Source organism: Citrus clementina, unplaced genomic scaffold (assembly GCF_000493195.1).
Source record: "Citrus clementina cultivar Clemenules unplaced genomic scaffold, Citrus_clementina_v1.0 scaffold_2, whole genome shotgun sequence".
Classification (NCBI taxonomy): Eukaryota; Viridiplantae; Streptophyta; class Magnoliopsida; order Sapindales; family Rutaceae; genus Citrus; species Citrus x clementina.
In genome coordinates, this window is record NW_006262688.1 from 24,316,525 (window position 1) to 24,341,785 (window position 25,261).

Here is a 25,261-nt window from a genome sequence, read left to right on the forward strand (position 1 = left end):
TTTTATAGGCATTGGCTGCCATTGTCATCTGTTGCAACAATCCTAGGATATTGTATTCGGACATGCCGTCAATATTCCACTCATAGACAGAAGATGTATTATATCGAGATTGATTTAATGCACTTGGTCTATTATCTATTGCTAGATCCGGTGGAGTCCTGACAGTGGGAATGGCTAATTCCCAATGGATTTTGTTGGCTTTAGGAGTGGGTTCCTCTTGGAAGGCTTCTACGTCCGAAGAGGCTATAGAAGTTTGGTCATCTTTCTCTAATACTCCAATCTTGCTAGATTGAGGAGTATCAGGGGCTATCTGAACTTTGTTAGATGAGGAAGAAGCAGCTTCTATCCTATCTAATTGTTCTCTAATGGCTTTAGCAAAATCTGATTTTGACTCTTGAACAAGCTTTTGGCTAGTTTTCGAAACCTGAAAGGGTTTGAAAATAGGTTCCTTAAGCTTTTTGTCAGAATCCGATTTTGTTGGAATAGGAGAAATTGATGGAACAGTAATGGTTGACTTCTGGATTTAGTTTTCTATCCTAGTCAACTGCTTTCCGATTGTATTTAAGTTAGTATTACAAAAATTATTCTGTTGGATAATACTACTTAAATTTGCCTCAGAATCATTTGGTTTTGGAATTTTGTAAGGTGAAGCTCGAATTTGGACAGGAGGTTCACCGTGATCAACGGTTACACTCCGAAGAGGTGGGTGTTCAGATTCTATAGTTCTATCACTATCAAGAAGCTTCCATTCAGAAACTTTCTTCCTAATAGTAATAGGGTTTGACTCTTTAAAAGGATAAGAGACGTTGTTATCAGAAGAATATATTTCGAACCAATCAAAAAACAATATATGGACTTTATGAAGGTTCACAAATTCATAATAAGTTTGTTGGATTTCTTTTCTTTGGTTTAAAAAATGTTTGAAAAACCAAAGTCTTTTTTCTTTGTTTAAATCAGAATAAAAATCATTATGCAGAGAAGTCTTATCTAATTCAAATTCTTTTTCAATGACATTAATAACATTTTCTGTAACAGCAGAAAACGTAGGAGATGTTGGAGGAGAAGGTTCCTTCTCTTCCTGACTTTGTACATGTTGATTACTAGTGTAGATCGGATGAGGAACACTAGTAGTGTAATCAACTGATCGAATGGAGGTACTAGGTATATCTGAAGTAGAAAACCTAGGTTGACTTTTTATCGACTGAAAATGGAGATTTATAACAGAGGGTACTTTTGTAAATTTCCTTTCCAATGAAGGAATGCTTGAGCACGATGCTCTATCAGAAAATCTGGATGAGGTAGATCTCCTGAATGACAGTTTGACCTTACCATTGGAATACTGAGTCACATTTTGCAACTCTGTATTGGGCTCAAGTTGTTTCGGAATCACTGGTGGAGCGGCTCCTTCAAGGATCTATTCTTCTGGAAGATTTACATCTTTCCATTGAATTGGTTTACGAATAACCGTGTTTGCTTTGGACAAATCAGTCTGCAAGAGAAGGGTCACATCTCTTTTCGACTGGTATTTATGCTGTGTGCTAAATGCAGAAATCATGGCTTTGTAAGAAATTTTAAAAATTAATGCAACTGGGATGGATCCCTTAATCATATGGTAATTATGGGTTTTGATTTGTAAAATCATGCTCTTTAAAATATTTTTGTCTTTAAGAGAAATTGTTATATTTGGATAACAATCAAAAGATATGAGACCTTTACATAGACTAGATTCGATACTACTTAGTAAAGAATCATCAAAAGAGATGAATCGCTCATCTCTAAGGACAGCAAGGATAGAAGTATCCAAGCCTTCTTTGGTCAAAGGTTTTATTCCTACTTGGATTAAACCAATGTGAATATATTTGAAATTCTTTTCTTTTAATTTCTTTAAAGATTTTTCTGAAAACAAATAAATTGTTTCAAAAGGTTCTGAAAGAGTTATATCATGTTCTTCAGTTTTTATAATATAATCATGCTTTAAAAGATCAAGCATTTTTGTTTTGTAAATCTTTTCTTTGGAAATTTTTGGAAGTTCCCAACAATCAATTGCTTTATCAAAGTTCTCAATAACGAATTCTTCTGAACTCACAACATGCTTTGACTCACTAGTCTTCCCGGAAGAAGAGCTAGAAAAGGACGATGTTCTACAGATTGGAGGATCCATGGTCAAGACCTTATGGTCAATTTTTGGTTTGGTCAATATGGCTACAGGTATGGATTTACAGCCCTCAGCGGAATCCTTATCCTAAAACGGGACTTACAACCAGTAAAAATTCACCACAAAACAAAACTTCAAAATAAAACACAAGATCTTTAAACACGAAACTCTAAACAATAAAACACTTTCCTCCCCTTGGCTCTGATACCAGAAGGAAATAGCCCAATAAAAAGAATCAACCACGTTTAAAGCAACTTAATTCTATTTGGTAAAGAGATAATTGATTTTGGTATATAAGCTGGACACTCGAGGATGCGGACTACTGGTCCAAAGCGCTATTAAATATCGGCTTTAAAATAGCTAAGCCGGAGCGATTCCTCAGATAACAACGCAAAGTACCATATCAAACATAAAATTGACCAACTGCGTTCAAATTTGTTTGATCATTGAATGCTCCAAAGAATTCTATAACCAAATTTGGTAAAGCTTATTTAAAATAAACCAACCACGATTCAATTATTTTATTAAAAGTAAACAATAAAGTGTTTTTACGAAAACACATCCATCCTTCGATCCTATTTCCTTCTGGTATCAGAGCCAAGGGGAGGAAAGTGTTTTATTGTTTAGAGTTTCGTGTTTAAAGATCTTGTGTTTTATTTTGAAGTTTTGTTTTGTGGTGAATTTTTACTGGTTGTAAGTCCCGTTTTAGGATAAGGATTCCGCTGAAGGCTGTAAATCCATACCTGTAGCCATATTGACCAAACCAAAAATTGACCATAAGGTCTTGACCATGAATCCTCCAATCTGTAGAACATCGTCCTTTTCTAGCTCTTCTTCCGGAAAGACTAGTGAGTCAAAGCATGTTGTGAGTTCAGAAGAATTCGTTATTGAGAACTTTGATAAAGCAATTGATTGTTGGGAACTTCCAAAAATTTCCAAAGAAAAGATTTACAAAACAAAAATGCTTGATCTTTTAAAGCATGATTATATTATAAAAACTGAAGAACGTGATATAACTCTTTCAGAACCTTTTGAAACAATTTATTTGTTTTCAGAAAAATCTTTAAAGAAATTAAAAGAAAAGAATTTCAAATATATTCACATTGGTTTAATCCAAGTAGGAATAAAACCTTTGACCAAAGAAGGCTTGGATACTTCTATCCTTGTTGTCCTTAGAGATGGGCGATTCATCTCTTTTGATGATTCTTTACTAAGTAGTATCGAATCTAGTCTATGTAAAGGTCTCATATCTTTTTATTGTTATCCAAATATAACAATTTCTCTTAAAGACAAAAATATTTTAAAGAGCATTATTTTACAAATCAAAACCCATAATTACCATATGATTAAGGGATCCATCCCAGTTGCATTAATTTTTAAAATTTCTTACAAAGCCATGATTTCTGCATTTAGCACACAGCATAAATACCAGTCGAAAAGAAATGAGACCCTTCTCTTGCAGACTGATTTGTCCAAAGCAAACACGATTATTCCTAAACCAATTCAATGGAAAGATGTAAATCTTCCAGAAGAATGGATCCTTGAAGGAGCCGCTCCACCAGTGATTCCGAAACAACTTGAGCCCAATACAGAGTTGCAAAATGTGACTCAGTATTCCGATGGTAAGGTCAAACTGTTATTCAGGAGATCTACCTCATCCAGATTTTCTGATAGAGCATCGTGCTCAAGCATTCCTTCATTGGAAAGGAAATTTACAAAAGTACCCTCTGTTATAAATCTCCATTTTCAGTCGATAAAAAGTCAACCTAGGTTTTCTACTTCAGATATACCTAGTACCTCCATTCGATCAGTTGATTACACTACTAGTGTTCCTCATCCGATCTACACTAGTAATCAACATGTACAAAGTCAGGAAGAGAAGGAACCTTCTCCTCCAACATCTCCTACGTTTTCTGCTGTTACAGAAAATGTTATTAATGTCGTTGAAAAAGAATTTGAATTAGATAAGACTTCTCTGCATAATGATTTTTATTCTGATTTAAACAAAGAAAAAAGACTTTGGTTTTTCAAACATTTTTTAAACCAAAGAAAAGAAATCCAACAAACTTATTATGAATTTGTGAACCTTCATAAAGTCCATATATTGTTTTTTGATTGGTTCGAAATATATTCTTCTGATAACAACGTCTCTTATCCTTTTAAAGAGTCAAACCCTATTACTATTAGGAAGAAAGTTTCTGAATGGAAGCTTCTTGATAGTGATAGAACTATAGAATCTGAACACCCACCTCTTCGGAGTGTAACCGTTGATCACGGTGAACCTCCTGTCCAAATTCGAGCTTCACCTTACAAAATTCCAAAACCAAATGATTCTGAGGCAAATTTAAGTAGTATTATCCAACAGAATAATTTTTGTAATACTAACTTAAATACAATCGGAAAGCAGTTGACTAGGATAGAAAACCAAATCCAGAAGTCAACCATTACTGTTCCATCAATTTCTCCTATTCCAACAAAATCGGATTCTGACAAAAAGCTTAAGGAACCTATTTTCAAACCCTTTCAGGTTTCGAAAACTAGCCAAAAGCTTGTTCAAGAGTCAAAATCAGATTTTGCTAAAGCCATTAGAGAACAATTAGATAGGATAGAAGCTGCTTCTTCCTCATCTAGCAAAGTTCAGATAGCCCCTGATACTCCTCAATCTAGCAAGATTGGAGTATTAGAGAAAGATGACCAAACTTCTATAGCCTCTTCGGACGTAGAAGCCTTCCAAGAGGAACCCACTCCTAAAGCCAACAAAATCCATTGGGAATTAGCCATTCCCACTGTCAGGACTCCACCGGATCTAGCAATAGATAATAGACCAAGTGCATTAAATCAATCTCGATATAATGCATCTTCTGTCTATGAGTGGAATATTGATGGCATGTCCGAATACAATATCCTAGGATTGTTGCAACAGATGACAATGGCAGCCAATGCCTATAAAACCCAAGCAGGAACCTCTAATCGTGCTATATCAGAAATCCTAATTGCTGGTTTTACTGGTCAACTAAAAGGTTGGTGGGATCATCTTCTCACTAATTAGCAACAATTAGACATTCTAAATTCCATTCAAGTCGATGAAAATGGAGCCCCTATTTTTGATGAGTTCAACAACCCTATTCAGGATGCTGTTGCTACTCTTATTTTGACCATTTCCCTCCATTTCATTGGTGATCCTTCACACCTCCGGGATAAAAACGCTGAGTTACTACATAATTTAAGATGTAGAAAACTTAGTGAATTTCAGAGCTACAAAACCTCTTTTTTCACCAGACTATTTCTAAGGGATGATGCAAATCATATAACCTGGAAAGAAAAATTTCTTGCTGGATTACCTACCCTTCTAGGTGAAAAAGTAAGAAATTCCATCAAAGCCCTTTATGATAATCGTATTCCTTATGACGAGCTTACCTATGGTGAACTTGTCAGTTTCGTCAATAAAGAAGGTTTAAAGATTTGTCAAGATTTGAAATTACAGAAACGACTTAAATGGGAGCTTAAGAAGTCTAAACAAGAATTAGGCGGTTTCTGCAAACAATTCAATTATGACCCCTTTAAAACTTCTTATTCTAAAGATTGTAATGGCGAGTGTTCTACTAAACCCCGCAAGAAACATTACAAATCAAAAAATTCTAGGAAACCCTTTCGTAATTTTAGAGAACTTCCTTATAAGAAACCTTCGAGGCCTTATAAGAAACCCAAATTCTCTAAAAGAAAAGAGTTTAGAGCCAAACCAAAGACCCCTTTCAATTACAAAGAAGCTATATGCCATAAATGTGGCATGAAAGGTCATACTGCAAATTATTGCAGGATGAACAAAAAGCTTCATGAACTTGACCTCGATGAAGAGATCCTTTCCAAATTAGCCCCCCTTCTTGTCGAATCTTCTGATTCCGAATCTTCCATGTCGAGAGACAGTGATCCATATCAAGTTGATGAGCTTTTTGACTCAGATGACTCTGTATCTAGCAGTAGTGAATCTGAATCTGATTCATATTTAAAGAAAATCAATGTTTTGACTAAAGACCAAGAAACTTTTCTTGAACTTGTAAAGCATATTTCTGATCCAAATCTTCAAAAAGAATATCTTGATAAACTTTTGAAAACTTTGGATTTTAATAAAGCCGAGACTTCTAAAGTCCCAATTGTTAAAAAGAATTCTTATGATCTTACTCAAATTTTAGATAAAAAGAAAACAAAGAAGACGGTTCCTAATATCCAAGATCTTCAGAAAGAGATAAAAGAAATCAAATGTGAAATCAGAGATTTAAAAGAAAAACAAAAAAGTGATTCTGATACTATCCAACTCCTGTTACAAAAACAATTGCAGGATAATTCAGACAATGAATCTAATCCTGATGATGGTGATGATATTAAAGTAGAAAACATTGAGTCAGTACCCAATGATTTTCTATTTGTTTTAAAACAAATCACCACAAGAAAGTATTTGATTAAAGTCACTTTAATCTTTTCTGATGATTTTGCAATGGACGCCATTGCCCTTTTTGATACTGGCGCCGATTTAAATTGCATTAGAGAAAACATCGCCCCTAAAAGATTTCATGAAAAAACAAAAGAAAGACTTTCTGCCACTAATAATTCAAAACTGAATGTCAGTTCCAAGGTTGAAGCCTCAATCCATAATGATGGTTTTGATTTTAAAACTTCTTTTGTCCTCACAAATGATATTCATCATGCCATCATTTTGGGAACTCTTTTTATAAATCTTATAACTCCATATACTGTCAATTATGATAGTATATCCTTCAAAGCAACAAATAAGAGACTTGTTTTCCCTTTTATTGAAAAACCTAAAACAAGGAATTTAAATATTGTCAAAGCTTGTTCTGTTTACCAAAACAAAATTAATGTCATTCTTAAGTCCAAACAAGATGATTTATTTTGTTTACAAAAAGATTTGAATTTCCAAAGAATTGGAAGTCAATTACAAAATGATTTTATACAAAGAAAAATCTCCGATTTCAAAAGCCTTATTGAAAAAGAAATATGTGCCGATTTACCATCTGCTTTTTGGAATAGAAAACAACATTTGATAGATTTGCCTTATGAAAATTCGTTTGATGAAAGACAAATACCCACCAAAGCTCGTCCAATCCAAATGAATATGGAATTGGAACAACATTGTAAAAATGAAATAAATGATCTTGAAACTAAAGGACTGATTGTAAAATCCAGATCACCTTGGTCTTGTGCCGCTTTTTATGTTAATAAAAATTCTGAAATTGAAAGAGGCGTACCCAGACTTGTGATAAACTACAAACCTTTGAATAAAGCTTTAAAATGGATTAGGTACCCAATACTTAATAAAAAAGATTTGCTCCAAAAACTTTGTTCAGCTTTCATTTTTTCTAAATTTGATATGAAGTCTGGTTTTTGACAAATACAAATTCACCCTAAAGATCGATATAAAACAGCTTTTACTGTTCCCTTTGGACAATACGAATGGACAGTAATGCCTTTTGGTTTGAAAAATGCACCCTCAGAATTTCAAAGAATCATGAACGATATTTATAATCCTTATTCTGAGTTTTGCATCGTTTATATTGATGATGTGTTGATTTTTTCTCGAAGTATTGATCAACATTTCAAACATTTAAAGACTTTTTATCTTGTTACAAAAAAGACTGGATTAGCCATTTCTAGTTCAAAAATTTCTTTATTCCAAACAAAAGTTCGGTTCCTTGGTCATCATATTTCCAAAGGAACTATCACTCCAATAGAGAGATCACTTTTGTTTGCAGATAAATTCCCAGACAAAATTCTGGACAAAACCCAATTACAAAGATTTCTTGGTAGTTTAAATTATGTTCTCGATTTTTGCCCTAATATCAATAGGATGTCTAAACCTTTGCATGATAGGTTGAAAAAGAATCTTGTTGCATGGTCAGAAGAACATACCAAAGTTGTTAGATTAATAAAGCAATTTGTGAAAAATATTCCATGCTTATTTTTTGCAAATCCTGCATTACCTAAAATTGTTGAAACTGATGCATCTGATATAGGTTATGGAGGTATATTAAAACAAAAGGAAAATGACAAAGAAGAGATAGTACAATATGTTTCTGCACATTGGAATGATTGCCAGAAAAATTATTCTACTATCAAAAAAGAAATTCTTTCTATTGTTTTATGCATATCTAAATTCCAAAGTGATTTACTAAATCAAAAATTTTTACTTAGAATTGATTGCAAAGCTGCAAAACATGTTTTAGAAAAAGATGTTCAAAACATTGCATCAAAACAGATTTTTGCACGATGGCAAGCTATTTTAAGTGTTTTTGATTTTGATATTGAATTTATTAAAGGTGACAAAAATTCTGTTCCTGATTTTCTAACCAGAGAATTTCTTCAAAACAGATAATGCCGCCAAAGAAGAAAGATAAAGGTAAAGCAGTTCTCAAAGTTTCTGGTTCTCAAGAACCTTCTAAAGAACCCCAGTCAACCCCTTCTAAAGAAAAACTACTTTCTTCTGCCATGCCCATCAAATCCTGGATAGAAATGGTTGAAGAACATGGAGCCCAATACAAATCTATTTCTTCTGATGACCAAGTAAAGCAATGGATGAGTTCCATTACAAAATCTCCAGAGCTCATGCTCGCCCTACAAAACCTTTCTCAAAGCCAAACTTCTCCTAAAAAAGAAATTGATAAACCCTCTTCTCAAAATATTGTTGTGTCTGCTGAAAGCTCATCTTCCCAAATTGTGCTTTCCCAGCCAACACCTTCAAAGAAAACCTCCGATTGGTTTGAGAAAACCCATTTTCAAAACATTCTTTCTATGGAAGATGGATTTTACCATACTGATCCTTTTCAAAGCATTTCAAAGTTTTTTCCCAAAGGCTGGTTTTTCAAACCATGGGATTTGACAAAACCCCAGTCTTACTATCAAAGCATTTTAGAAATAACTGAATCCGTTAAATTCAAGCATTTCTTCCTTGATAAAATCCATTCTGAGCCGGCTTATTCCACGGCCCCCAATCTCTAAAAGTTTTGAGCCCAAACCAGTGGGGGTGATCTACTCCCACAATTTCAAAACCTTTCCCTTAAATTTTGAGACCCGTTTACCCCCTTGTCGGACTTTTTCCTATTGGGATTACCAACAAGCCTGGTATAACACCTTTTTTATCCAAAACCCTAAAAAATCTCCTTCTTGGTTATTTTTCTTTAATTCAAAAATAACCGTCCAAAGCCTACCCAATTGGTTTCATCATTGGTGGAACTTCTTCGGACCAATACCTCAAATCCTAACAGAAAATGCCATAAATTGTTTAAACCTCTTTAAAACCCCCTATAATCCTTCTGACTCAGAGAAAAGATTTCCCCCCTTTCTCTGTTTCTGTACAAACTTCTTCCTACCATGGGTCTGGATGTGGAACCTCCGATTTCATACTCATGAGTCCCAAGTCATCCTTCAAAGAACCTTCAAAGTCAAATGGTGGTCAAAATTTGATGAACAGTCCAAATTGACTGTTAACATGATCAAAGATTGGCTCTCCTTTAAACACCTCCTACAACCAACCCTGGAAGCCTCTAAAGCCCAACAGACCTTCCTAACCCAAAAATCCAAAGCCCAGTCTCTTTTGGCAAGTGCCAAAACTGAAGATGAATATTTTAAAGCCATGGAACAGCTCCTCGCCTCAAGATCAAAATCCTCAGTTGCAGACTCCTCTGAAGATGAAGATGATGATGAAGACGAAGAGCCATTCATTTCCCTTGGAGACGAAAACGAAGATGATTGTTTCGGCATTTTCTCTCCAGTAAAGCATTGTAAATAATTATTTGATTATTTACTTTTAAAAAAAAAAGTAATTTTTATTTTTCGGGTGGTCCCCTGGACACAAGTGAGAGCGCACATGTCTCTTCACCCGTATTGTATGTCAGTCTGTATTTCCGTATATGTACAAAGCATCTACTATTCAAAGATACGATCCAATTGTTACTGTGCACTTTAAATCCCGCTACAGTGAACAGTGCAGAGTTCCAGATGTTACTGTGCACTTAAAGTCCCGCTACAGTGAACAGTTTAAAGATTTTGTATAAAAACCGAGAGGAAGACTCAGACTCCTCAGGTTTTTCATTTCTAAGTTTAGAAATTCTCTCTTCTTCTCTCCCTTCTCTCTTGAATTCTCTCTCTCTCTCTCCGGGAATAGGAATCTGGAATCCGAAGACAAAAAGGAATTTCTCCTGTCTTCATATTAATTTCCCATAATTTCCCTTTCTTCTCTACAAAGAAAAGCAATCAATGTAAGCATTCCATTTTTAGTTTCATTAAAGCACTTATAATTTTATTTAAAGCCATTTCAATTCCATGTACTTTAAATTTCTGCAATTTACTTTTCTGCAATTTAATTTTATGCACATTTAAATTCCAACAATTTATTTTTAAAAGCACTTTTCTTTTCAAAGCATGCTTGCAGACTGGTCTTTATCAGATCTGCCATAAAATTTGTACGTTCCTCTGAGGCAAAGAGACCGGATCTCGATCCTCAGTTGTAAATCTTCTCTTCTCCCTCCATTCCTTCAGAGCACCATTTCCGGGATCCGGATCTGGTACTGTGTATGTACCCAAGCCTTTAAAAGTATCTAATCTAAATCTGGTAATAGCCCAATAAAAAGAATCAACCACGTTTAAAGCAACTTAATTCTATTTGGTAAAGAGATAATTGATTTTGGTATATAAGCTGGACACTCGAGGATGCAGACTACTGGTCCAAAGCGCTATCAAATATTGGCTTTAAAATAGCTAAGCCGGAGCGATTCCTCAGATAACAACGCAAAGTACCATATCAAACATAAAATTGACCAACCGCGTTCAAATTTGTTTGATCATTGAATGCTCCAAAGAATTCTATAACCAAATTTGGTAAAGCTTATTTAAAATAAACCAACCACGATTCAATTATTTTATTAAAAGTATACAATAAAGAGTTTTTACGAAAACGCATCCATCCTTCGATCCTATTTCCTTCTGGTATCAGAGAAGGAAACACATTCATCCTTGATCTTGAGGCGAGGAGCCTCACCAATCAACAACAATTCAGACAATGAATCTAATCCTGATGATGGTGATGATATTAAAGTAGAAAACATTGAGTCTGTACCCAATGATTTTCTATTTGTTTTAAAACACTTAAGGCGCTTACCACTCGTCCTAAAAGCTTAAGCTGTTAGGAGAAGGCGCTACTTTATACTTAAGCACCACCCGGACCAAACCAGGTAACGTCTCCACGTTATGCCACGACATCGTGACCCCACATTGGCCTTACAGGAGTCACCACAAGGGTGCGGGCCCCAGTTCCAATACTGGGATAATATATTAAGCCCATTCCTTCCCCCCGAGTTTCGAACCCTGGCTGGCTCTGATACCACTTAAGGCGCTTACCACTCGCCCTAAAAGCTTAAGCTGTTAGGAGAAGGCGCTACTTTATACTTAAGCACCACCCGGACCAAACCAGGTAACGTCTCCACGATAATAATATTATTATTGTTGTTGTTGTTGTTGTTTTCATGGGTTGGGTTAGATTAGACGGGTTCATAAAAATTAACCTAACCTATGCCAATTATTAATTGGGTTCAAAATAACTGACCTAATTAACTTACAATAATCCACTCAACCAATTAAATTTGCTTGGGTTGGATTGGATCCATTAGGATATATTGGGTATGCCCTTCCCAAAGTAACAAGAATAAATTACAGCATCAAGCTTTTTTTTTTTGAAATAGAAAGTAATTCTTTCATTGCTCAACAATTAACAAGGTACAAATTTTATGAATGAATGTGATCCAACCATACCTCATCATTTCTCTCCAAGGCCATTTTGGCCAAGGAGTGTGCTAATGTATTACAAAATCTATTAACATGCTGGATTTTGAAATCTTAAAAATCATGTTTCCTTGCTTGAACTTCAGCTATTACTGAAAATTTTTCAGATTTGCTCCCTACCTTGTTGTTTATCAAGTCTACAACCTCTTGTGAATCAGATTCAATAATTAAGTGAGTCTCGCCTGTTTTTTTTGGTCACTTGTATTCCCCATTCTACTACTGTAGCTTCAGCTAAAGCCACATTACCATGGTATCTAGAGGTTCTAGTTGCAGTTGTAATTAGATTACCAGTAGAGTTTCTAATAGCAACTCCTAAGCCTATCAATTGCTCATCTTCAAACACAACAACATCTACATTTACTTTTAACCAGCCTTTAGGAGGAGAATACCATTGCTGATGTCTGACTTCTTCCTTTTTTGCAGCATAATCAATTTCAGGTTGTTTTATTCTCTTGAAAGATTAAACAACAGACTCAGCTCTAACCACCAAATTGATTAGATCTTCTCTTTTTCCTTTGAACAGAAGCTTATTTCTTATTGTCTAGATTACCTAACACAGGGCTACCATTACTTCCCTATTTGTTTTGTATTATTGAAGGGAGAAAAGGTGAAGCATACAAGTAAGGTCTCTTGCAAAATCTAAATCCACATAGCTTTTGACAGTAAATTTTGATTCTCTATAACACAATGCAACATCTGATGTTCCTCTGGTACACCTCAGAATCCTTTGTACAGTTTTCTCATGTTCTCCACTAAGATTTACCATGTATCACAAAGATTCGTCATGTATCGACTAACTGCTCTCACTGCTTGTGCAATGTTTGGTCTTTTACAAATCATAATAAACATCAAATTTCCCACTACTGATGCATACGGTACTCGAGACATCTCATTCCTCTCTATTTCATTACTAGGACACATACTTGAGGATAACTTGAAATTAACAAAAAGTGGGATAAAAGTTGGCTTGCAATTTTGCATATTGAAACACAAGATTTTCTTCAAGTAATTTTTCTGAGAAAACCAAATCTTCATATTATTTATGTCTTAGTAAATTTGCATCCTTAGAATCTTATTTTCTGGTCCCAAGTCCTTCATTTCAAACTCTCTAGCCAATTGTGCCTTTAATTTTTGGACTCGATCTATGATGGGGCGTGTTACCAACATGTCATTTACATACAACAGCAAATGATGAAATCATTATCTTTAAACCTCATGTAATATACACAATTATTTGAATTGTGTCTGTTGTATCCAAGGCTCATAATGAAAGAATCAAATCTCTTATACCAACACTTTGGCGCCTGTTTGAGACTATATAGAGATTTGTTCAACCTACAAACTAAGTTATCTTTTCTTACTTCAGCAAAGCCTTCTGGTTAGATTATATAAATTTCTTCTTCAAGTTTTGCATGAAGAAATGCAATTTTCACATAGCGCTCTCTTATTTGTGTGTTGATTGTCCCTAGTTGATCATGTATTGACCTTTGTCTGGTTTTTGCAACCGAGTTTAGGTGAGAAACTTGTAGTTGCTGGGTTTTGCATTTTCTAAACTTTTATCTTCTCAATTATCCTCTTACTCCTTCTGTTATCTCTCCTTATTTTTTATTTTCTTATTTCGATCTATTTATGAAGTTGCTTTTAACCATTCCTTAAAAACCAATTTTTTCTCTAGTTGACCTCTATAGACAACACATTCTTTATATTGATATCCAATGTAACTGCAACAAAAACAAAAGTATGGTAACCGTTCGTATTGCACTAACATCAGGGTTTTTTTCTCCATTTTCTTCAAAGAACAAGATCTTCTTCAATTGCTTAGTAACGTCTACTGAAATTCTAATTCTTTCAATTTCCCAAAGGCATTCACCATTTGCATCAATGGCTACCTCCCCCTCGTTCGCAATCTTTTCCACTATCTTTTATATGGTGCTTATGGCTTTACATATTAGGGGCACGTTGAGAATTTGTACCCAGAATGAAACTTGTGAGAAGATTTCCTTGGTAATGTCTTTAATTCCACTAGCTTCTTTTAAAATAATGAGGACTCTGTCAAAATGCCAAAGTCCTCCAGCCATAACCCTTTGTTTTTCATCTTCTGAGGCAAACTTGAACATGAAAATATTGCTACCCAAACTCTCAATCTTCACTTCCTTTATAGTACTCCATGCTTATTGGAGAGCAATTCTAAGTCTTTCTCTATTAACCCCTTTGTTGTGCAATATTTTTCCCACCAAACATCTCGTTACCACCTTTGCCTTGTTCTTCCTCATGCTGCTCACGAAAGTCATTTTATTTGCTTCCTCTGATTCTGATGTTATATCTTAGCATTGTTTAATTAACTCCCCTGTTTGCACTGATTAATGGACCCAAAGTAAGACAATCAATGCTGAGCAACAGAATTCGAATCTACCTCATAAATCCCCACCAACCTCACACTAACTGCAATGTTTAATAATGGATCTACCCTTGAATTTTAGAGTCTCACAATTACTAATCTTCACTTTAACCTATTGAAAACCTAAGGTCAAAAGATAAAGAAAACTAATACTCAACTAGATGAGTGAGGAAACTGAGTCATAACAACTCAAAGCAAAACTGGGTCATGACAACCTAAAAAATTTTATGTACTATTTTGTTTTATGTTTCGAGAAGGAGTTTAGGTTTAAGTGTGAAAAATGAAACACTTTCTTTTGTTTTGTTTCCCAAAAGAAACTTCCCTTAAATCTCTATAATGGGTGTTAAATGTTTAATTACATAAAAGTTTCAAAGTGTTTTTATTAAAAATTGTTATAGACTTAGTCTTGAATAAAATAATACTAAAAAGGATTACTTTGCCTTTGTCTTGCATTTTCACCAACTAAACTTCTTTTTTCATTTAATTAACTTCACTCATATAATGTGAACGGGACTTGATCCCACTTGAATTGAAACAGCGAATAGCCATATATCAAAAGGAAATGAAAACTTAGAGCATCTTCAAAAAACTCTTCAAATAAAACTTTATTACTTATGTTTAAGACTTTAAAAGACATTCTAATTAAGATTTTTCAAATAAGAAATGATTCTCTCCTTTTAATTTTGTAGAGTTGCTTTCTCCCTCTTCAATTTTATTTTATTACTTTTTATTGGAGAGAGAGAAAGAAGTGTTTTATGCTGCGTTTACTTTTTAGATTGGAGTGGGAATCCTTGGATTAGGAGTGTGGAGTGGGAGTGGGAGTGGGAGTGGGAGTGGGAGTAGGGTGTTTACTTAGACTAAATGAAAGTATGGATTGTCAATCAGAATCCTAATTATTTGTTTACGTTGTCTTGGATTGGGAGTAAATTGTTTTAAATTATAATTTTATCCTTATGTACAGAATTATAATTTGTAATTAAAAAATTAATAAAAAATATATTTGGAAAATAAAATAAATATTTTATTATATTTATAAATTAATAATAATTACTAATATTCTTAATTATGTAAATCATAATTTTTTATTAATTTTAATTTAAATTATGTGAATAAAAATTATTAATAATAACAACACAAATGAAATATTATTATTGATAATATAGTACAAAATTAATATTTTTTAGAATAAAATATTTATTATTATTAATTAAATAAATAATTAATATTTATTAAAATTAATGTTTAATATTATTAATTTAAATATAATATTTATTTATTTTTATTTTATTAAATTTAATAAAATAAATATGATATAATTATTATTTTTAATAAATATGATGTTATTTATTTTATTAAATATGATGTTATTTATTTTATTAAATATGATGTTATTTATTTTATTAAATATTATTTATTTATTTTATTAAATATTATTTATTTATTTTATTAAATATTATTTATTTATTTTATTAAATATTATTTATTTATTTTATTAAATATTATTTATTTATTTATTTTTATAATGATAAAATGGGAAGAGGGGGGAGTGGATTCCCACTCCCACCTCCCCGCATGGGAGTGGGAATCCCACTGCCTACTCCAAAATTGAGTGGGACCCATGGATTCTCACTCCCACTCCTCCATTTTTTAAGGTAAGTAAATACTGGAGTGGGAGTAATCCACACTCTACACTTCCACTCTAAAAAGTAAACACTGCCTTAATTACCTTTTTCTTTTTTCTTTGAAAAAATATTTATTTGATTAAAATAATAGAAGTGCTTTAATTACCATTTATTTTTCCTTCAAAAAAATATTTATTTGATTAAAATAATATTAACTTATTTCTATTTAAAAATCTTTTGGAAAATAACATATTTTTTCACTCTATTTTTTACCACATTGGTAAGCAAATAGATGTTTAAAAAATAAAATTAATAAAGTCTTTTGAATATGCTTTTAAGGTGTCTCTGCTTGCCTGCGCTTTACCTTCGGAGGAAGTGCAATAATTAAAGCGTTTGCTATCTCAACAGCAAACATACCGCTGTCAAAAACACTTACCATCATAGTAAGTAGTTAAGGCAGCTGCTTGTACAAGCTGAGAGTCACATTAAACCATGCTGCTAAAAACTTGTACAGTTCTTTCCATCGAAGGGACAAGCAGAAAGAATGTATCATAGCTAGCTATGCAAAGAATGCAGTTACTCCTATCTAAAGCTGATGGAATCAAAACTAAAGGCCCAAAATGCCAGCAACAGCAGTACCAGTGTCCCGTACAAAAGAATGGAAAAAGGATAATGCATAGACTTACTTCAAAACCACTGAATTTAACATAAATGCACCCGATTTTACAAAGTTATTCTTCGTAATTAATTAACCAAGCATCTGGTTACAGCAAGAATGAAAAAAATCTGCCCTCAAGATGATAGAATCACAACAGCTTCAAATGCTGTGAAACAAGTACATTAAGCACTTCGATTTTGATTATGTGCCCTATCATCATCATGGCCATCAAAGAAGTCGGTGGATAATAACTTCTATGGTCATCACTATTTGCCTGAAACAATCCACTTCCGGATGCACATTGCATCTCACATAACCGATGCCCATAACTAGCTTTGCTCAATCTGCTCCTTGTGTTTGTGCGCATAAATCCTATTTTTGTTGCTGACATAACAATTTCCAAATCTTTACCGTCTTACATGGCATCTTTCAGAAGCAAATCATAAATCAAAATTCATAAGAATGTAGGTTTAACAAGTCATATCTTACAACCAAGCAAGCATAGATATTCCCAGAAACAGAAATAAATAAATATGAAAATAAAGTAATTTCTGCCTCCATAAATTAAAAACAGGCTGATACAAATGAACATAACATAAAAGTGCAAAAAACCCTAGCAAGAGGTTCTACATGCATCAATTTTCAAGAAATCAAGATTATATAGGCAATTTTACATTTTGGAATAGATGAAACTATTTTGTCCATTAAAATATGTGGAATAAACTGACAAGAAATCCATATCAAACATGAATTTTTTGTACTTGCTCTTCAAGGAGTTTAGATCTTAAAAACACCTTGCATGAGCAAACCAAAATGAATTTGCCAAACTATTAAGGAAATCTGATCTGAATTACGTAAAAGTGGGAAGAAAAAAATAGAATGTCAGTAATATAATACAAATACAAAATTGACTACTGCTTTCTTCTATACTCGGACAAGAATAGCATACACCACATCAGTTACAACTGTTGTAAAAATCAAGATGTCTCAACTCTACCAGAAGAAGCAGTATTTGTCAAGTGATACATTTGAGCAAAAGCCAGACACAACCGGCGATCTCTATCATCCCCCCAGCCTCCCCAACCCCTGAACCCAGCTTTATAACCTTGCTGATGCTTAAAGACACGGACATTCCATTCTGATTTGATGTTGGCAACCTTATCACTATCTTCTACTCTGATGCCTACTACACCATTATCAATGCAAGCACCACTGTCCCCCTGGCCCTGATGCAAACCACACTTCCCAAAATGAATTGCGCTAGTCCTTGGCCCTCTTAATGTGTAAACAGGAGCACCAAATGAGGGATAAACTGTTGCCCACATTGTTATATCCCAATTGTAATCATCAAAGAAACAGAATTTTCTTGCCTTCCTGTGGATCTTTCTCCAAACAGTCCAGTTAAAGGTGTAACCCACATTTCCCATTCTCTCCGCAATCAAAATACTCCCTCCTTCTCCCCTTGAATTGACATCACTAGGTGCTAAATTTGCAGCGTAGCAATCAGGGCATTTCTTAGGCTTGAGTTCTGTGAGTATCTGTAAGTTGCGATATGCATTAGGTAAAATGAAGTGGTCTTCCTCTATGAAAAGAATATGTCCCGTGTGCCCCCTTGTCTCCTCTAATCCATCCCACACTGTGTTCATCATCCACCACCAATGATGCTTCAAGGACACTATTTTCGATGATCGGTGGTTCCCATACTGATCCGGAGTCCCTGTACAGTGTTTCTCCGTTGCATTATCCTTATCCTTGCAGTCATTGGACGATACACCAGGGAATCCGGCAGAAAACAAATGGGGTGAGTAAGGGGCATATATCTGTTTCACTTGGCAAAATTTGATACCATCCACAATCTTGTTCATTTCTTCAAAGTACCCATCATGGCTAACTATCAACAAAGTTTCTTTTATACCCACGACACTGGACAAGCTCTCCACAACCACTTTGAGATACTGAGGCCGATTATGAACATACAAAACAATAACTATATGATCCTTGGCTAAATTTGGAAAGAGATCTACATTTCTCGGGGGCAACTGGTTTCTTTCTTCCAACTTAATAGATAATTCATTCTGTTTAGGGAGGTTTGACTTTGCTGTAAAATGAGGAACATCAGAAATTGGATTGAAAGTATTGTCAACTTTATTGGAAGGTGGTTCTACAAAATCTGAATTGGTTCGAAGGAGAAAGATCAATAGCAAAACCCCTAACACCGTCACTGAAACTATAGACAACAAACGGCGTGAAGCCGCAGCTCTCAACTGGGGTTTCTTGCAATTAGCAGCCATGAACACAAACACAAAACGCCACAAATCACCAAACACCTCTTTAAACAATTATCACTAAAGCATCATCCACAGATTACTCCATATAAATATTAATACCATAAGCTTGAAACTGAAATACACTAAAGCAACACAAATCTGCAACTACCCGTTTGAGAACAGACAAAAAAAGTAAAAGGGTCAGTCTCAAAAACCTCAAAACACGTTTCCACCACAGTGAGATTGGAGCATCCAAAGTTGCTCACTGAAACTCGACGTCTCTCTGTCGCTGCAACCGAAATCAATAACAGAAGATCAACCTTTCACCATCCAAATATCATTAAACCACTTACCAAAACACAGGGGTTTCAGGTTTTGTGGTGGAGCTGAAGATCAAAGATTGAGGATCAGAAAATGAGTCACCAAAGTTTCTAAGGAAAGCTCAGATCTTTGGAAACACCCATCTGTTTCCTTCGTTTTGAGAGAGGAAAAACGGCAACATTTGACTGAAATGTGGTCATTTTTGGAGTGCAAGCTACGTTGTCATCTCCCTGGAGGCGGAAAGTTCAAGACTTTTGTTTTGAGTGATGTTAATAAGAAAATAATAATTGCAACAGTGGAGCCCGAGTTCTAATTGGGAGTTTTTAGCAGTTGAGTCAATTACATACTTAAATTTGTAGGAGAATTTAGTAAGTAATTAGAAATTAATAAATGTTAGTTTGTTTATGTAACGCTTTACTTGATTCCCAAATATACGAGTTTAAAATTTAAAATTTTTTGATAATTTATTTAAGATTTATATTTGTATAATTAGGAGGGGAAAAAAGAGAGAGAGAGAGAGAGATGTCTGAGCCTGCATAGCTTGTTGACTGGGGTATTGGACTATTTGGTTCATAATAAACTTGAGCTAGCTTTAACTTCGATCAATTAGGCCATCTTGGTCAACTTCCTGTTCTTTTTCTTGGTATGTCCAGCTGTGAGTTAGGAGTTTTAAAAGCGCGTTTTCATAGACATGTTTTCAAAAATCAATTTTAATAAATTTTGAAAAGTCAGCCAGTTTTAGCCTTTGCAAATTACAACTCCCTCCGTAGATTACAAGCAAAGCGATATTATGTAACATAACCTCATGTCTGTTGATTGTTCAACCAATGACAGACAGCCACGTGTTGTATAGGTACGTCAGTACCCTCTCAGGTGCATTTGAGATGTGATGCACCCTCAAATTAAATAACAGGCAAATGCCACCCAAAAGAGGGGGTGGGGCAATCATAGAGTGAGAGGCAAAAACGGCCACTTGGCATATAAGTCAGTTGCCGTCTGGATAAGGTTAGAGTCCAGAAATGCAAATATCTGAGTGCCACCCATATCCATATCCAAAACTAATAACATAATCTATGTGATTGTCAAGAGATGGGCAGAGAGAGCTACCACACATAGAAATTCTGCAAAAATGGCAGCCAGAGTGGCCCTGTATTCTTCTCTTAGTGGCAAAGCATCAACCTGGCCAAGCTCATGGTCTCATAATCCTTTTACTCAGCAATACTCCCTTAGTTCTCCACCCAAGCCAAAAGCACATGGCCAGTTCAAAGTCTATGCGAACTTAGGTAAGTGATAGCTAGCATCTTATATTTGCATTAATATTTCAATGTACTTTGATTCTTGTTGAGATTGCTTGGGGGGTTTTGGTGCTACTAGGGGGAAGAGATGGAGAAGTCAAGCCTAAAGGAAAAAGGAAGTTTGTTACGAGGGAGGAAGAACCAGACGAGTAAGCATTTTGCATTATTTGCTGGTGTAACTTGAGCATTGTGATTAACCCACTAAACATATGTATTCAGAGATTGATTTGAAGGGCTTCCTGACGGTTGCAGGTTTTGGCAAACAGCAGGAGAAAAGGAAGGGGAGAATCCCATGAAGACACCTATCCCTTACATAATCATATTTGGTATGTCAACTCCTTTTGTAATCTTGGCCTTTGCTTTTGCCAACGGCTGGATTAAGATGCCTGTTCGATGAATAAGTAGTACAGCAAACTCAGAGAGATGATATAACATTTATCTTTTGATTTTAGTTATGTGAAAGTATCATCTTTTATTCAATCATTTGGGTTGTAAGCATATGTTTGTAGTCTGCAACACTTGTTTTCTTGTTTTCTTGAGTATAAACCATATGTTCAAATACCAACAAATGGATCAAGGTGCCCAATCAATGAGCACATATTAAACTAGTTAAATTCCTTTAATGCAATGGAAGCAGCTTACACGTGAAACAAAAAGTAAATACATATTCTTATATATGGCAACTCCATCAGTAAGTTTCTACAGCAAATAGTACTACTTTTGCTTCAACTGCCTGTTTTCTTAATCTACCATTTGAAACAGCAGTAAAATTTTCTTGACAATGCCACTATCATCAACTAAACCCACATCTAGATATTCTATAAACAATTGATTCACCTCCCTGAAGGCTTGTATAATACAACGGTCGCATACTTTTGGCGAAAGCGATGAGTTGAGCCAATCGCCATAGGCTGCCTGCCATCGGTGTTTTGGATGAAAAGGTGGTTCAACACCGTGTGTTGGGGCCTTAGCAGAGATTGGTCACTAGAAGAAGATGATGGCCTATTTAATGATGTGATTTGAAGTTGTGGAGGTAGTTCAGGTGGTAGTTTTGCAAAATCACTATCACTTAATGGCTGATTGTCATAACTTGAGGGTGGGGAAGGAGGCTGCTCAAACTCAGACAAGCTTGGAGGAACTTCTGGAATATACTCCTGTACAACACATTTATGGATGAAGCTGAGTGAAACCATGCCAGATGAAGAAGAAAATTTAAATGCAGACGCTATAATCTATTCAGCAAGGATGTTGAGAACTGACAATAACACTTTTTTACTGATATTGGGAAGAGCAAGTTGAATTAAAATTGACTATAATAAATAGATACAACTATAACCAGAACATGGATTATGAAAGAAACCAGTATCAGCAAACTAGCATCACAATAGAGTGGGAAAGTATCAAGAAAAAGGGTCTTATGCTATATTTATTTATCCATAGGTTCCAGAATTTCCTCTCTCTGCCTAGCTAGACATAGATTGTCTATGAAAGAATTTTGTACCACACTGCCGAGAGAACAAAGTATTCAAGGATTCCAAAGATCTACATCCAGAGTCCATGCCTTATTTCTAGGCAATGTAATTTACAAACTATTTGCAGATTCAGTTTAAACTTAGTCTTTTAAAGAAATTAAAGATTTTTATGATGCAAAAATGAAAAAAGAGAAGTGCACACAAAAGCTTGAGAAATAAACCCAAAAAACTATAACATGTGATATGCTTAGGTGTGTATTCAGGACCTATTGCAATGGAATTAAAACAAGATAACAGTGAGAATTTTGGCAACTACACATGGCACAGATAAATAACGGACCAATGACTAAATTGCTAGCTAAAATATGAGCCTGAAAATAAAAGGCTGTTGGATTTAATTCAATTGTTCCACTATTGAATAGCAGTCATTTGTAACTTGGCCACTAGGTTTCTGTCTAATGGCAAGAGCAAAATTTTTTGCAAAATTACCCAGCACAGTGCAACAGAGAGTGAAATATTGAACTTTTTGGGTGAAGCAAGATCTAATTCCACCATAAAAGGTTCCAACTTCATGAGCTCAGAGCTTATAATCACCAGGAATGACTCTCATATTCTAAATTCACCTTGAAGAGCCAACCACTACAAGGGTTATACTTCAAGAAATGATTTTATTAAGAGATCGAATAAAAGTTACAAAACAAATGCAGCAGTAGTTGACAAGTTACATTCCATGAGATTTAAGTGATAAAGATGCTGCAAATATTTGAGTACGCGGATCCTGCATGCTTTGCTCTCCACGTATATCTAGGTAAACAGAGTTTCTACGAGATTTATATTTCAGATTCCTCTAATCTCCACTATTTTGGACAGTCAATTGTTTATTAGAATCAGGCAATTGCTTCAAATGAAAGTCAAATACATTTCGAGAAAAACATGTTTTATAAGCATGATGCCACATTAGTCATCATCTAATTACTAATGGTTGCATGATGGTTAAACCACCATCGAAGCATCTTGAAGCCTTCAGGAAAGCAATTGAGAGATATGGAGTGGCCCTGTCTGCCCCATTCATTTCCTCTCTCTCTCTCTCTCTCTCTCTCTCTCTTTTCTCCAAGGCATCCAGCTGGCTATGAAGTAACCCCCATTCCAAAGGAATAAGCATTAAGGCAAGCATTAATCCATGCAGTCTAGAATAGCTGTCAGTATAAAAGGGAAGTATATGTTAACGATTTCCCTCTCCCCCTAGCCCCCTCACCCACTTTCCTTTGTATTCGGGAGAAAAAAATCCTAACTGATAGGCTAAACGATATTTACGAATGACGAATTTTCTGGGTTAATGTGATGTAAGATATTCTGTCTAAACCAAGATGTTCCAGTATGCCACTTGATTTAGGCATATTAATAACAAAGAGGGAGATCAGAACTATGCTAATGCTCCTAATATTTGTCTTCTGATACTGCTTCAATGTGTTTGGCTCAGCTGAAGTAGGAGGTTTATCATAAGCAAAAACAGGAGATCCTTCCAACCAGAAAGGTTCTAATAATGAAAGTGGATTCTTTAAAATTACCTGCAAATCCAAAACATTGTAAGCATTCCCTGAGTCATCACATTCCCAAGGAACGTCTGGAGCATATCTCAAGCATTCATCAACAATAAATCGGTAGTGGTAAACACCTGATGGGAGCATCTTCATAATAACAAAATCTTTGCCCAGACGCCACAAGGGATCACTGTTGGAAAGAATTAAAAAAGATTTCTACATCAAGAGAATGGCAGCGAAATTACAAAGTCAAGTCAAGACTAAAAGAGAAGTCGCGACAAATGCCATACACATTCTCCCAATTGTCCCAGGATCCAGTAACAGCCACTTGCTTGCCACCAAGACTCCATGTTATTGTTGCAGCTACCTGTTTCTCATAACTTAATTCCTCATAATATGCCATACTACGCTCAGCTGCATGATTTCGAACTTGCATTAGGTCACCCGATCTTGGCAAGGGATCCATGGGAACCTGCAATTATATAAAATTCAGAGTTCCAAATCAATGTGTATCTCTGTTACTACTACAAGCCAGAATCTTGCAAAAATGGACTTGCTTTTTGAGGAAGCAGTTTCACATTTCCAAAAGTACTAAAATTATGTCCTTTTTGATAAAATTATGCAGTAGCATTAACACCCAGTGGAAATACCTTACTTCTATAGTCATCACATGACCTGAGCAAGTAAATATTTTTCCCCAAAATTAATCAAAATTTCTTATTTATTACACAGAGAACTTCCCATATCATATTGTTTATATCTCTAAAGCCTAAGAACTCACTCTGCATTAATCTACATTCAGAACTTAAATTTCAAAGATGAATCGCATTAATATACACAACTTACCGCATTATTCATTAGTACTCTATGTATATTATTTAATAAATAAAAATAACTACCATAAAAAGGAAATTCCCCTTAAAAAGGCAGCATCAATAAGTTTAGCCCCAGTTGAAGGTTTAAAACATGTACTGTACATTCATTGTACTTTTATCATTGTTCCTTGATGAGTTAATTTCCCTAATCTTTCACAGAAGAGGAAATTTTCCGGTTTATAATCACTGACATATATTACCCTTGAAATTCCAAATTAAAAATGACCACTAACATGAAAACAGTCAAAAGAGACTGACCTGTGAAGTGAAAATAGGAGGAGGCTGGTAAGCTCTAGGGCTTTGATGAGGAGGAGAATGAAGCATGGGGTCTCCATGCCCTAGCTCCGTTAAAGACTGCTCAAAACCCTCTTCATATTCTCTCTTCTTCACTCCTGAACAACCTTCTCCATCTTGTCTACCACTAACATTGCCCATTACTGCAAAAAATAAACAAAACCCACTTTCACGCTTCAACTAAACTCAATAATTAAAAAAAAAAATTCCAAACTTTACGCAAAGTAAAAGCAAAAAATCAAAACTTGTGGCCATTAACCATGTCAAAAACATAAAACAGGACAAACCCAGAAGCAGAAAAGGGCTTGAAATTGAATAAATGATCTTTGCCAGTTTAGTGACATACCCATTACTCTATAATAATTGAATTTGAATTGAACAAACACAAGAAAGCAAACACTTAATTAACTTGAGGCCAAGGGAAGGCAACATTAATTTTATTTTATTGTTTTACTTTTTTTTGCAGCTTTATTTTAATTTATGTATGCTGTTTTTTTGATTGACTGATGTATGT

At 34.8% G+C, this 25,261-nt stretch overlaps 3 protein-coding genes across 3 annotated transcripts; 1 reads left to right on the forward strand and 2 right to left on the reverse strand.

Moving 5' to 3' along the window:
• Nucleotides 1-17,512: 17,512 nt before the first annotated feature.
• Nucleotides 17,513-19,708, reverse strand: LOC18052197 (alpha-1,6-mannosyl-glycoprotein 2-beta-N-acetylglucosaminyltransferase). Its single transcript, XM_006447743.2, has one exon. The coding sequence runs from the start codon at nucleotides 18,971-18,973 to the stop codon at nucleotides 17,660-17,662; it is 1,314 nt and encodes a 437-aa protein (XP_006447806.1). The 5' UTR covers nucleotides 18,974-19,708; the 3' UTR covers nucleotides 17,513-17,659.
• Nucleotides 19,709-20,244: 536 nt separating this feature from the next.
• LOC18052198 lies at nucleotides 20,245-21,130 on the forward strand. The gene is made up of 3 exons (XM_006447744.2): nucleotides 20,245-20,553; nucleotides 20,645-20,714; nucleotides 20,818-21,130. The coding sequence occupies exons 1-3, from the start codon at nucleotides 20,400-20,402 to the stop codon at nucleotides 20,960-20,962; spliced, it is 369 nt and encodes a 122-aa protein (XP_006447807.1). The 5' UTR covers nucleotides 20,245-20,399; the 3' UTR covers nucleotides 20,963-21,130.
• Nucleotides 21,131-21,251: 121 nt separating this feature from the next.
• LOC18052199 (SNF1-related protein kinase regulatory subunit beta-2) lies at nucleotides 21,252-24,915 on the reverse strand. The gene is made up of 4 exons (XM_006447745.2): nucleotides 24,712-24,915; nucleotides 23,869-24,050; nucleotides 23,606-23,768; nucleotides 21,252-21,719 (listed from the first exon to the last, which is right to left on the reverse strand). Exons 1-4 carry the CDS (start codon nucleotides 24,886-24,888, stop codon nucleotides 21,399-21,401), a joined length of 843 nt encoding a protein of 280 aa, XP_006447808.2. The 5' UTR covers nucleotides 24,889-24,915; the 3' UTR covers nucleotides 21,252-21,398.
• Between the last annotated feature and the right edge of the window lie 346 nt (nucleotides 24,916-25,261).

Bases quoted from the DNA above. Each gene is read 5' to 3' on its own strand.
- LOC18052197 (XM_006447743.2), bottom strand. From the start codon at position 18,973: ATGGCTGCTAATTGCAAGAAACCCCAGTTGAGAGCTGCGGCTTCACGC.
- LOC18052198 (XM_006447744.2), top strand. From the start codon at position 20,400: ATGGCAGCCAGAGTGGCCCTGTATTCTTCTCTTAGTGGCAAAGCATCA. The intron at 20,554-20,644 runs GTAAGTGATAGC...TGGTGCTACTAG, and splicing joins CAAAGTCTATGCGAACTTAG to GGGGAAGAGATGGAGAAGTC. The intron at 20,715-20,817 runs GTAAGCATTTTG...TGACGGTTGCAG, and splicing joins AGGGAGGAAGAACCAGACGA to GTTTTGGCAAACAGCAGGAG.
- LOC18052199 (XM_006447745.2), bottom strand. From the start codon at position 24,888: ATGGGCAATGTTAGTGGTAGACAAGATGGAGAAGGTTGTTCAGGAGTG. The intron at 24,051-24,711 runs GTCAGTCTCTTT...ATATAATTGCAG, and splicing joins CTCCTATTTTCACTTCACAG to GTTCCCATGGATCCCTTGCC. The intron at 21,720-23,605 runs GTAATTTTAAAG...TGTGTTGTACAG, and splicing joins ACAATGTTTTGGATTTGCAG to GAGTATATTCCAGAAGTTCC.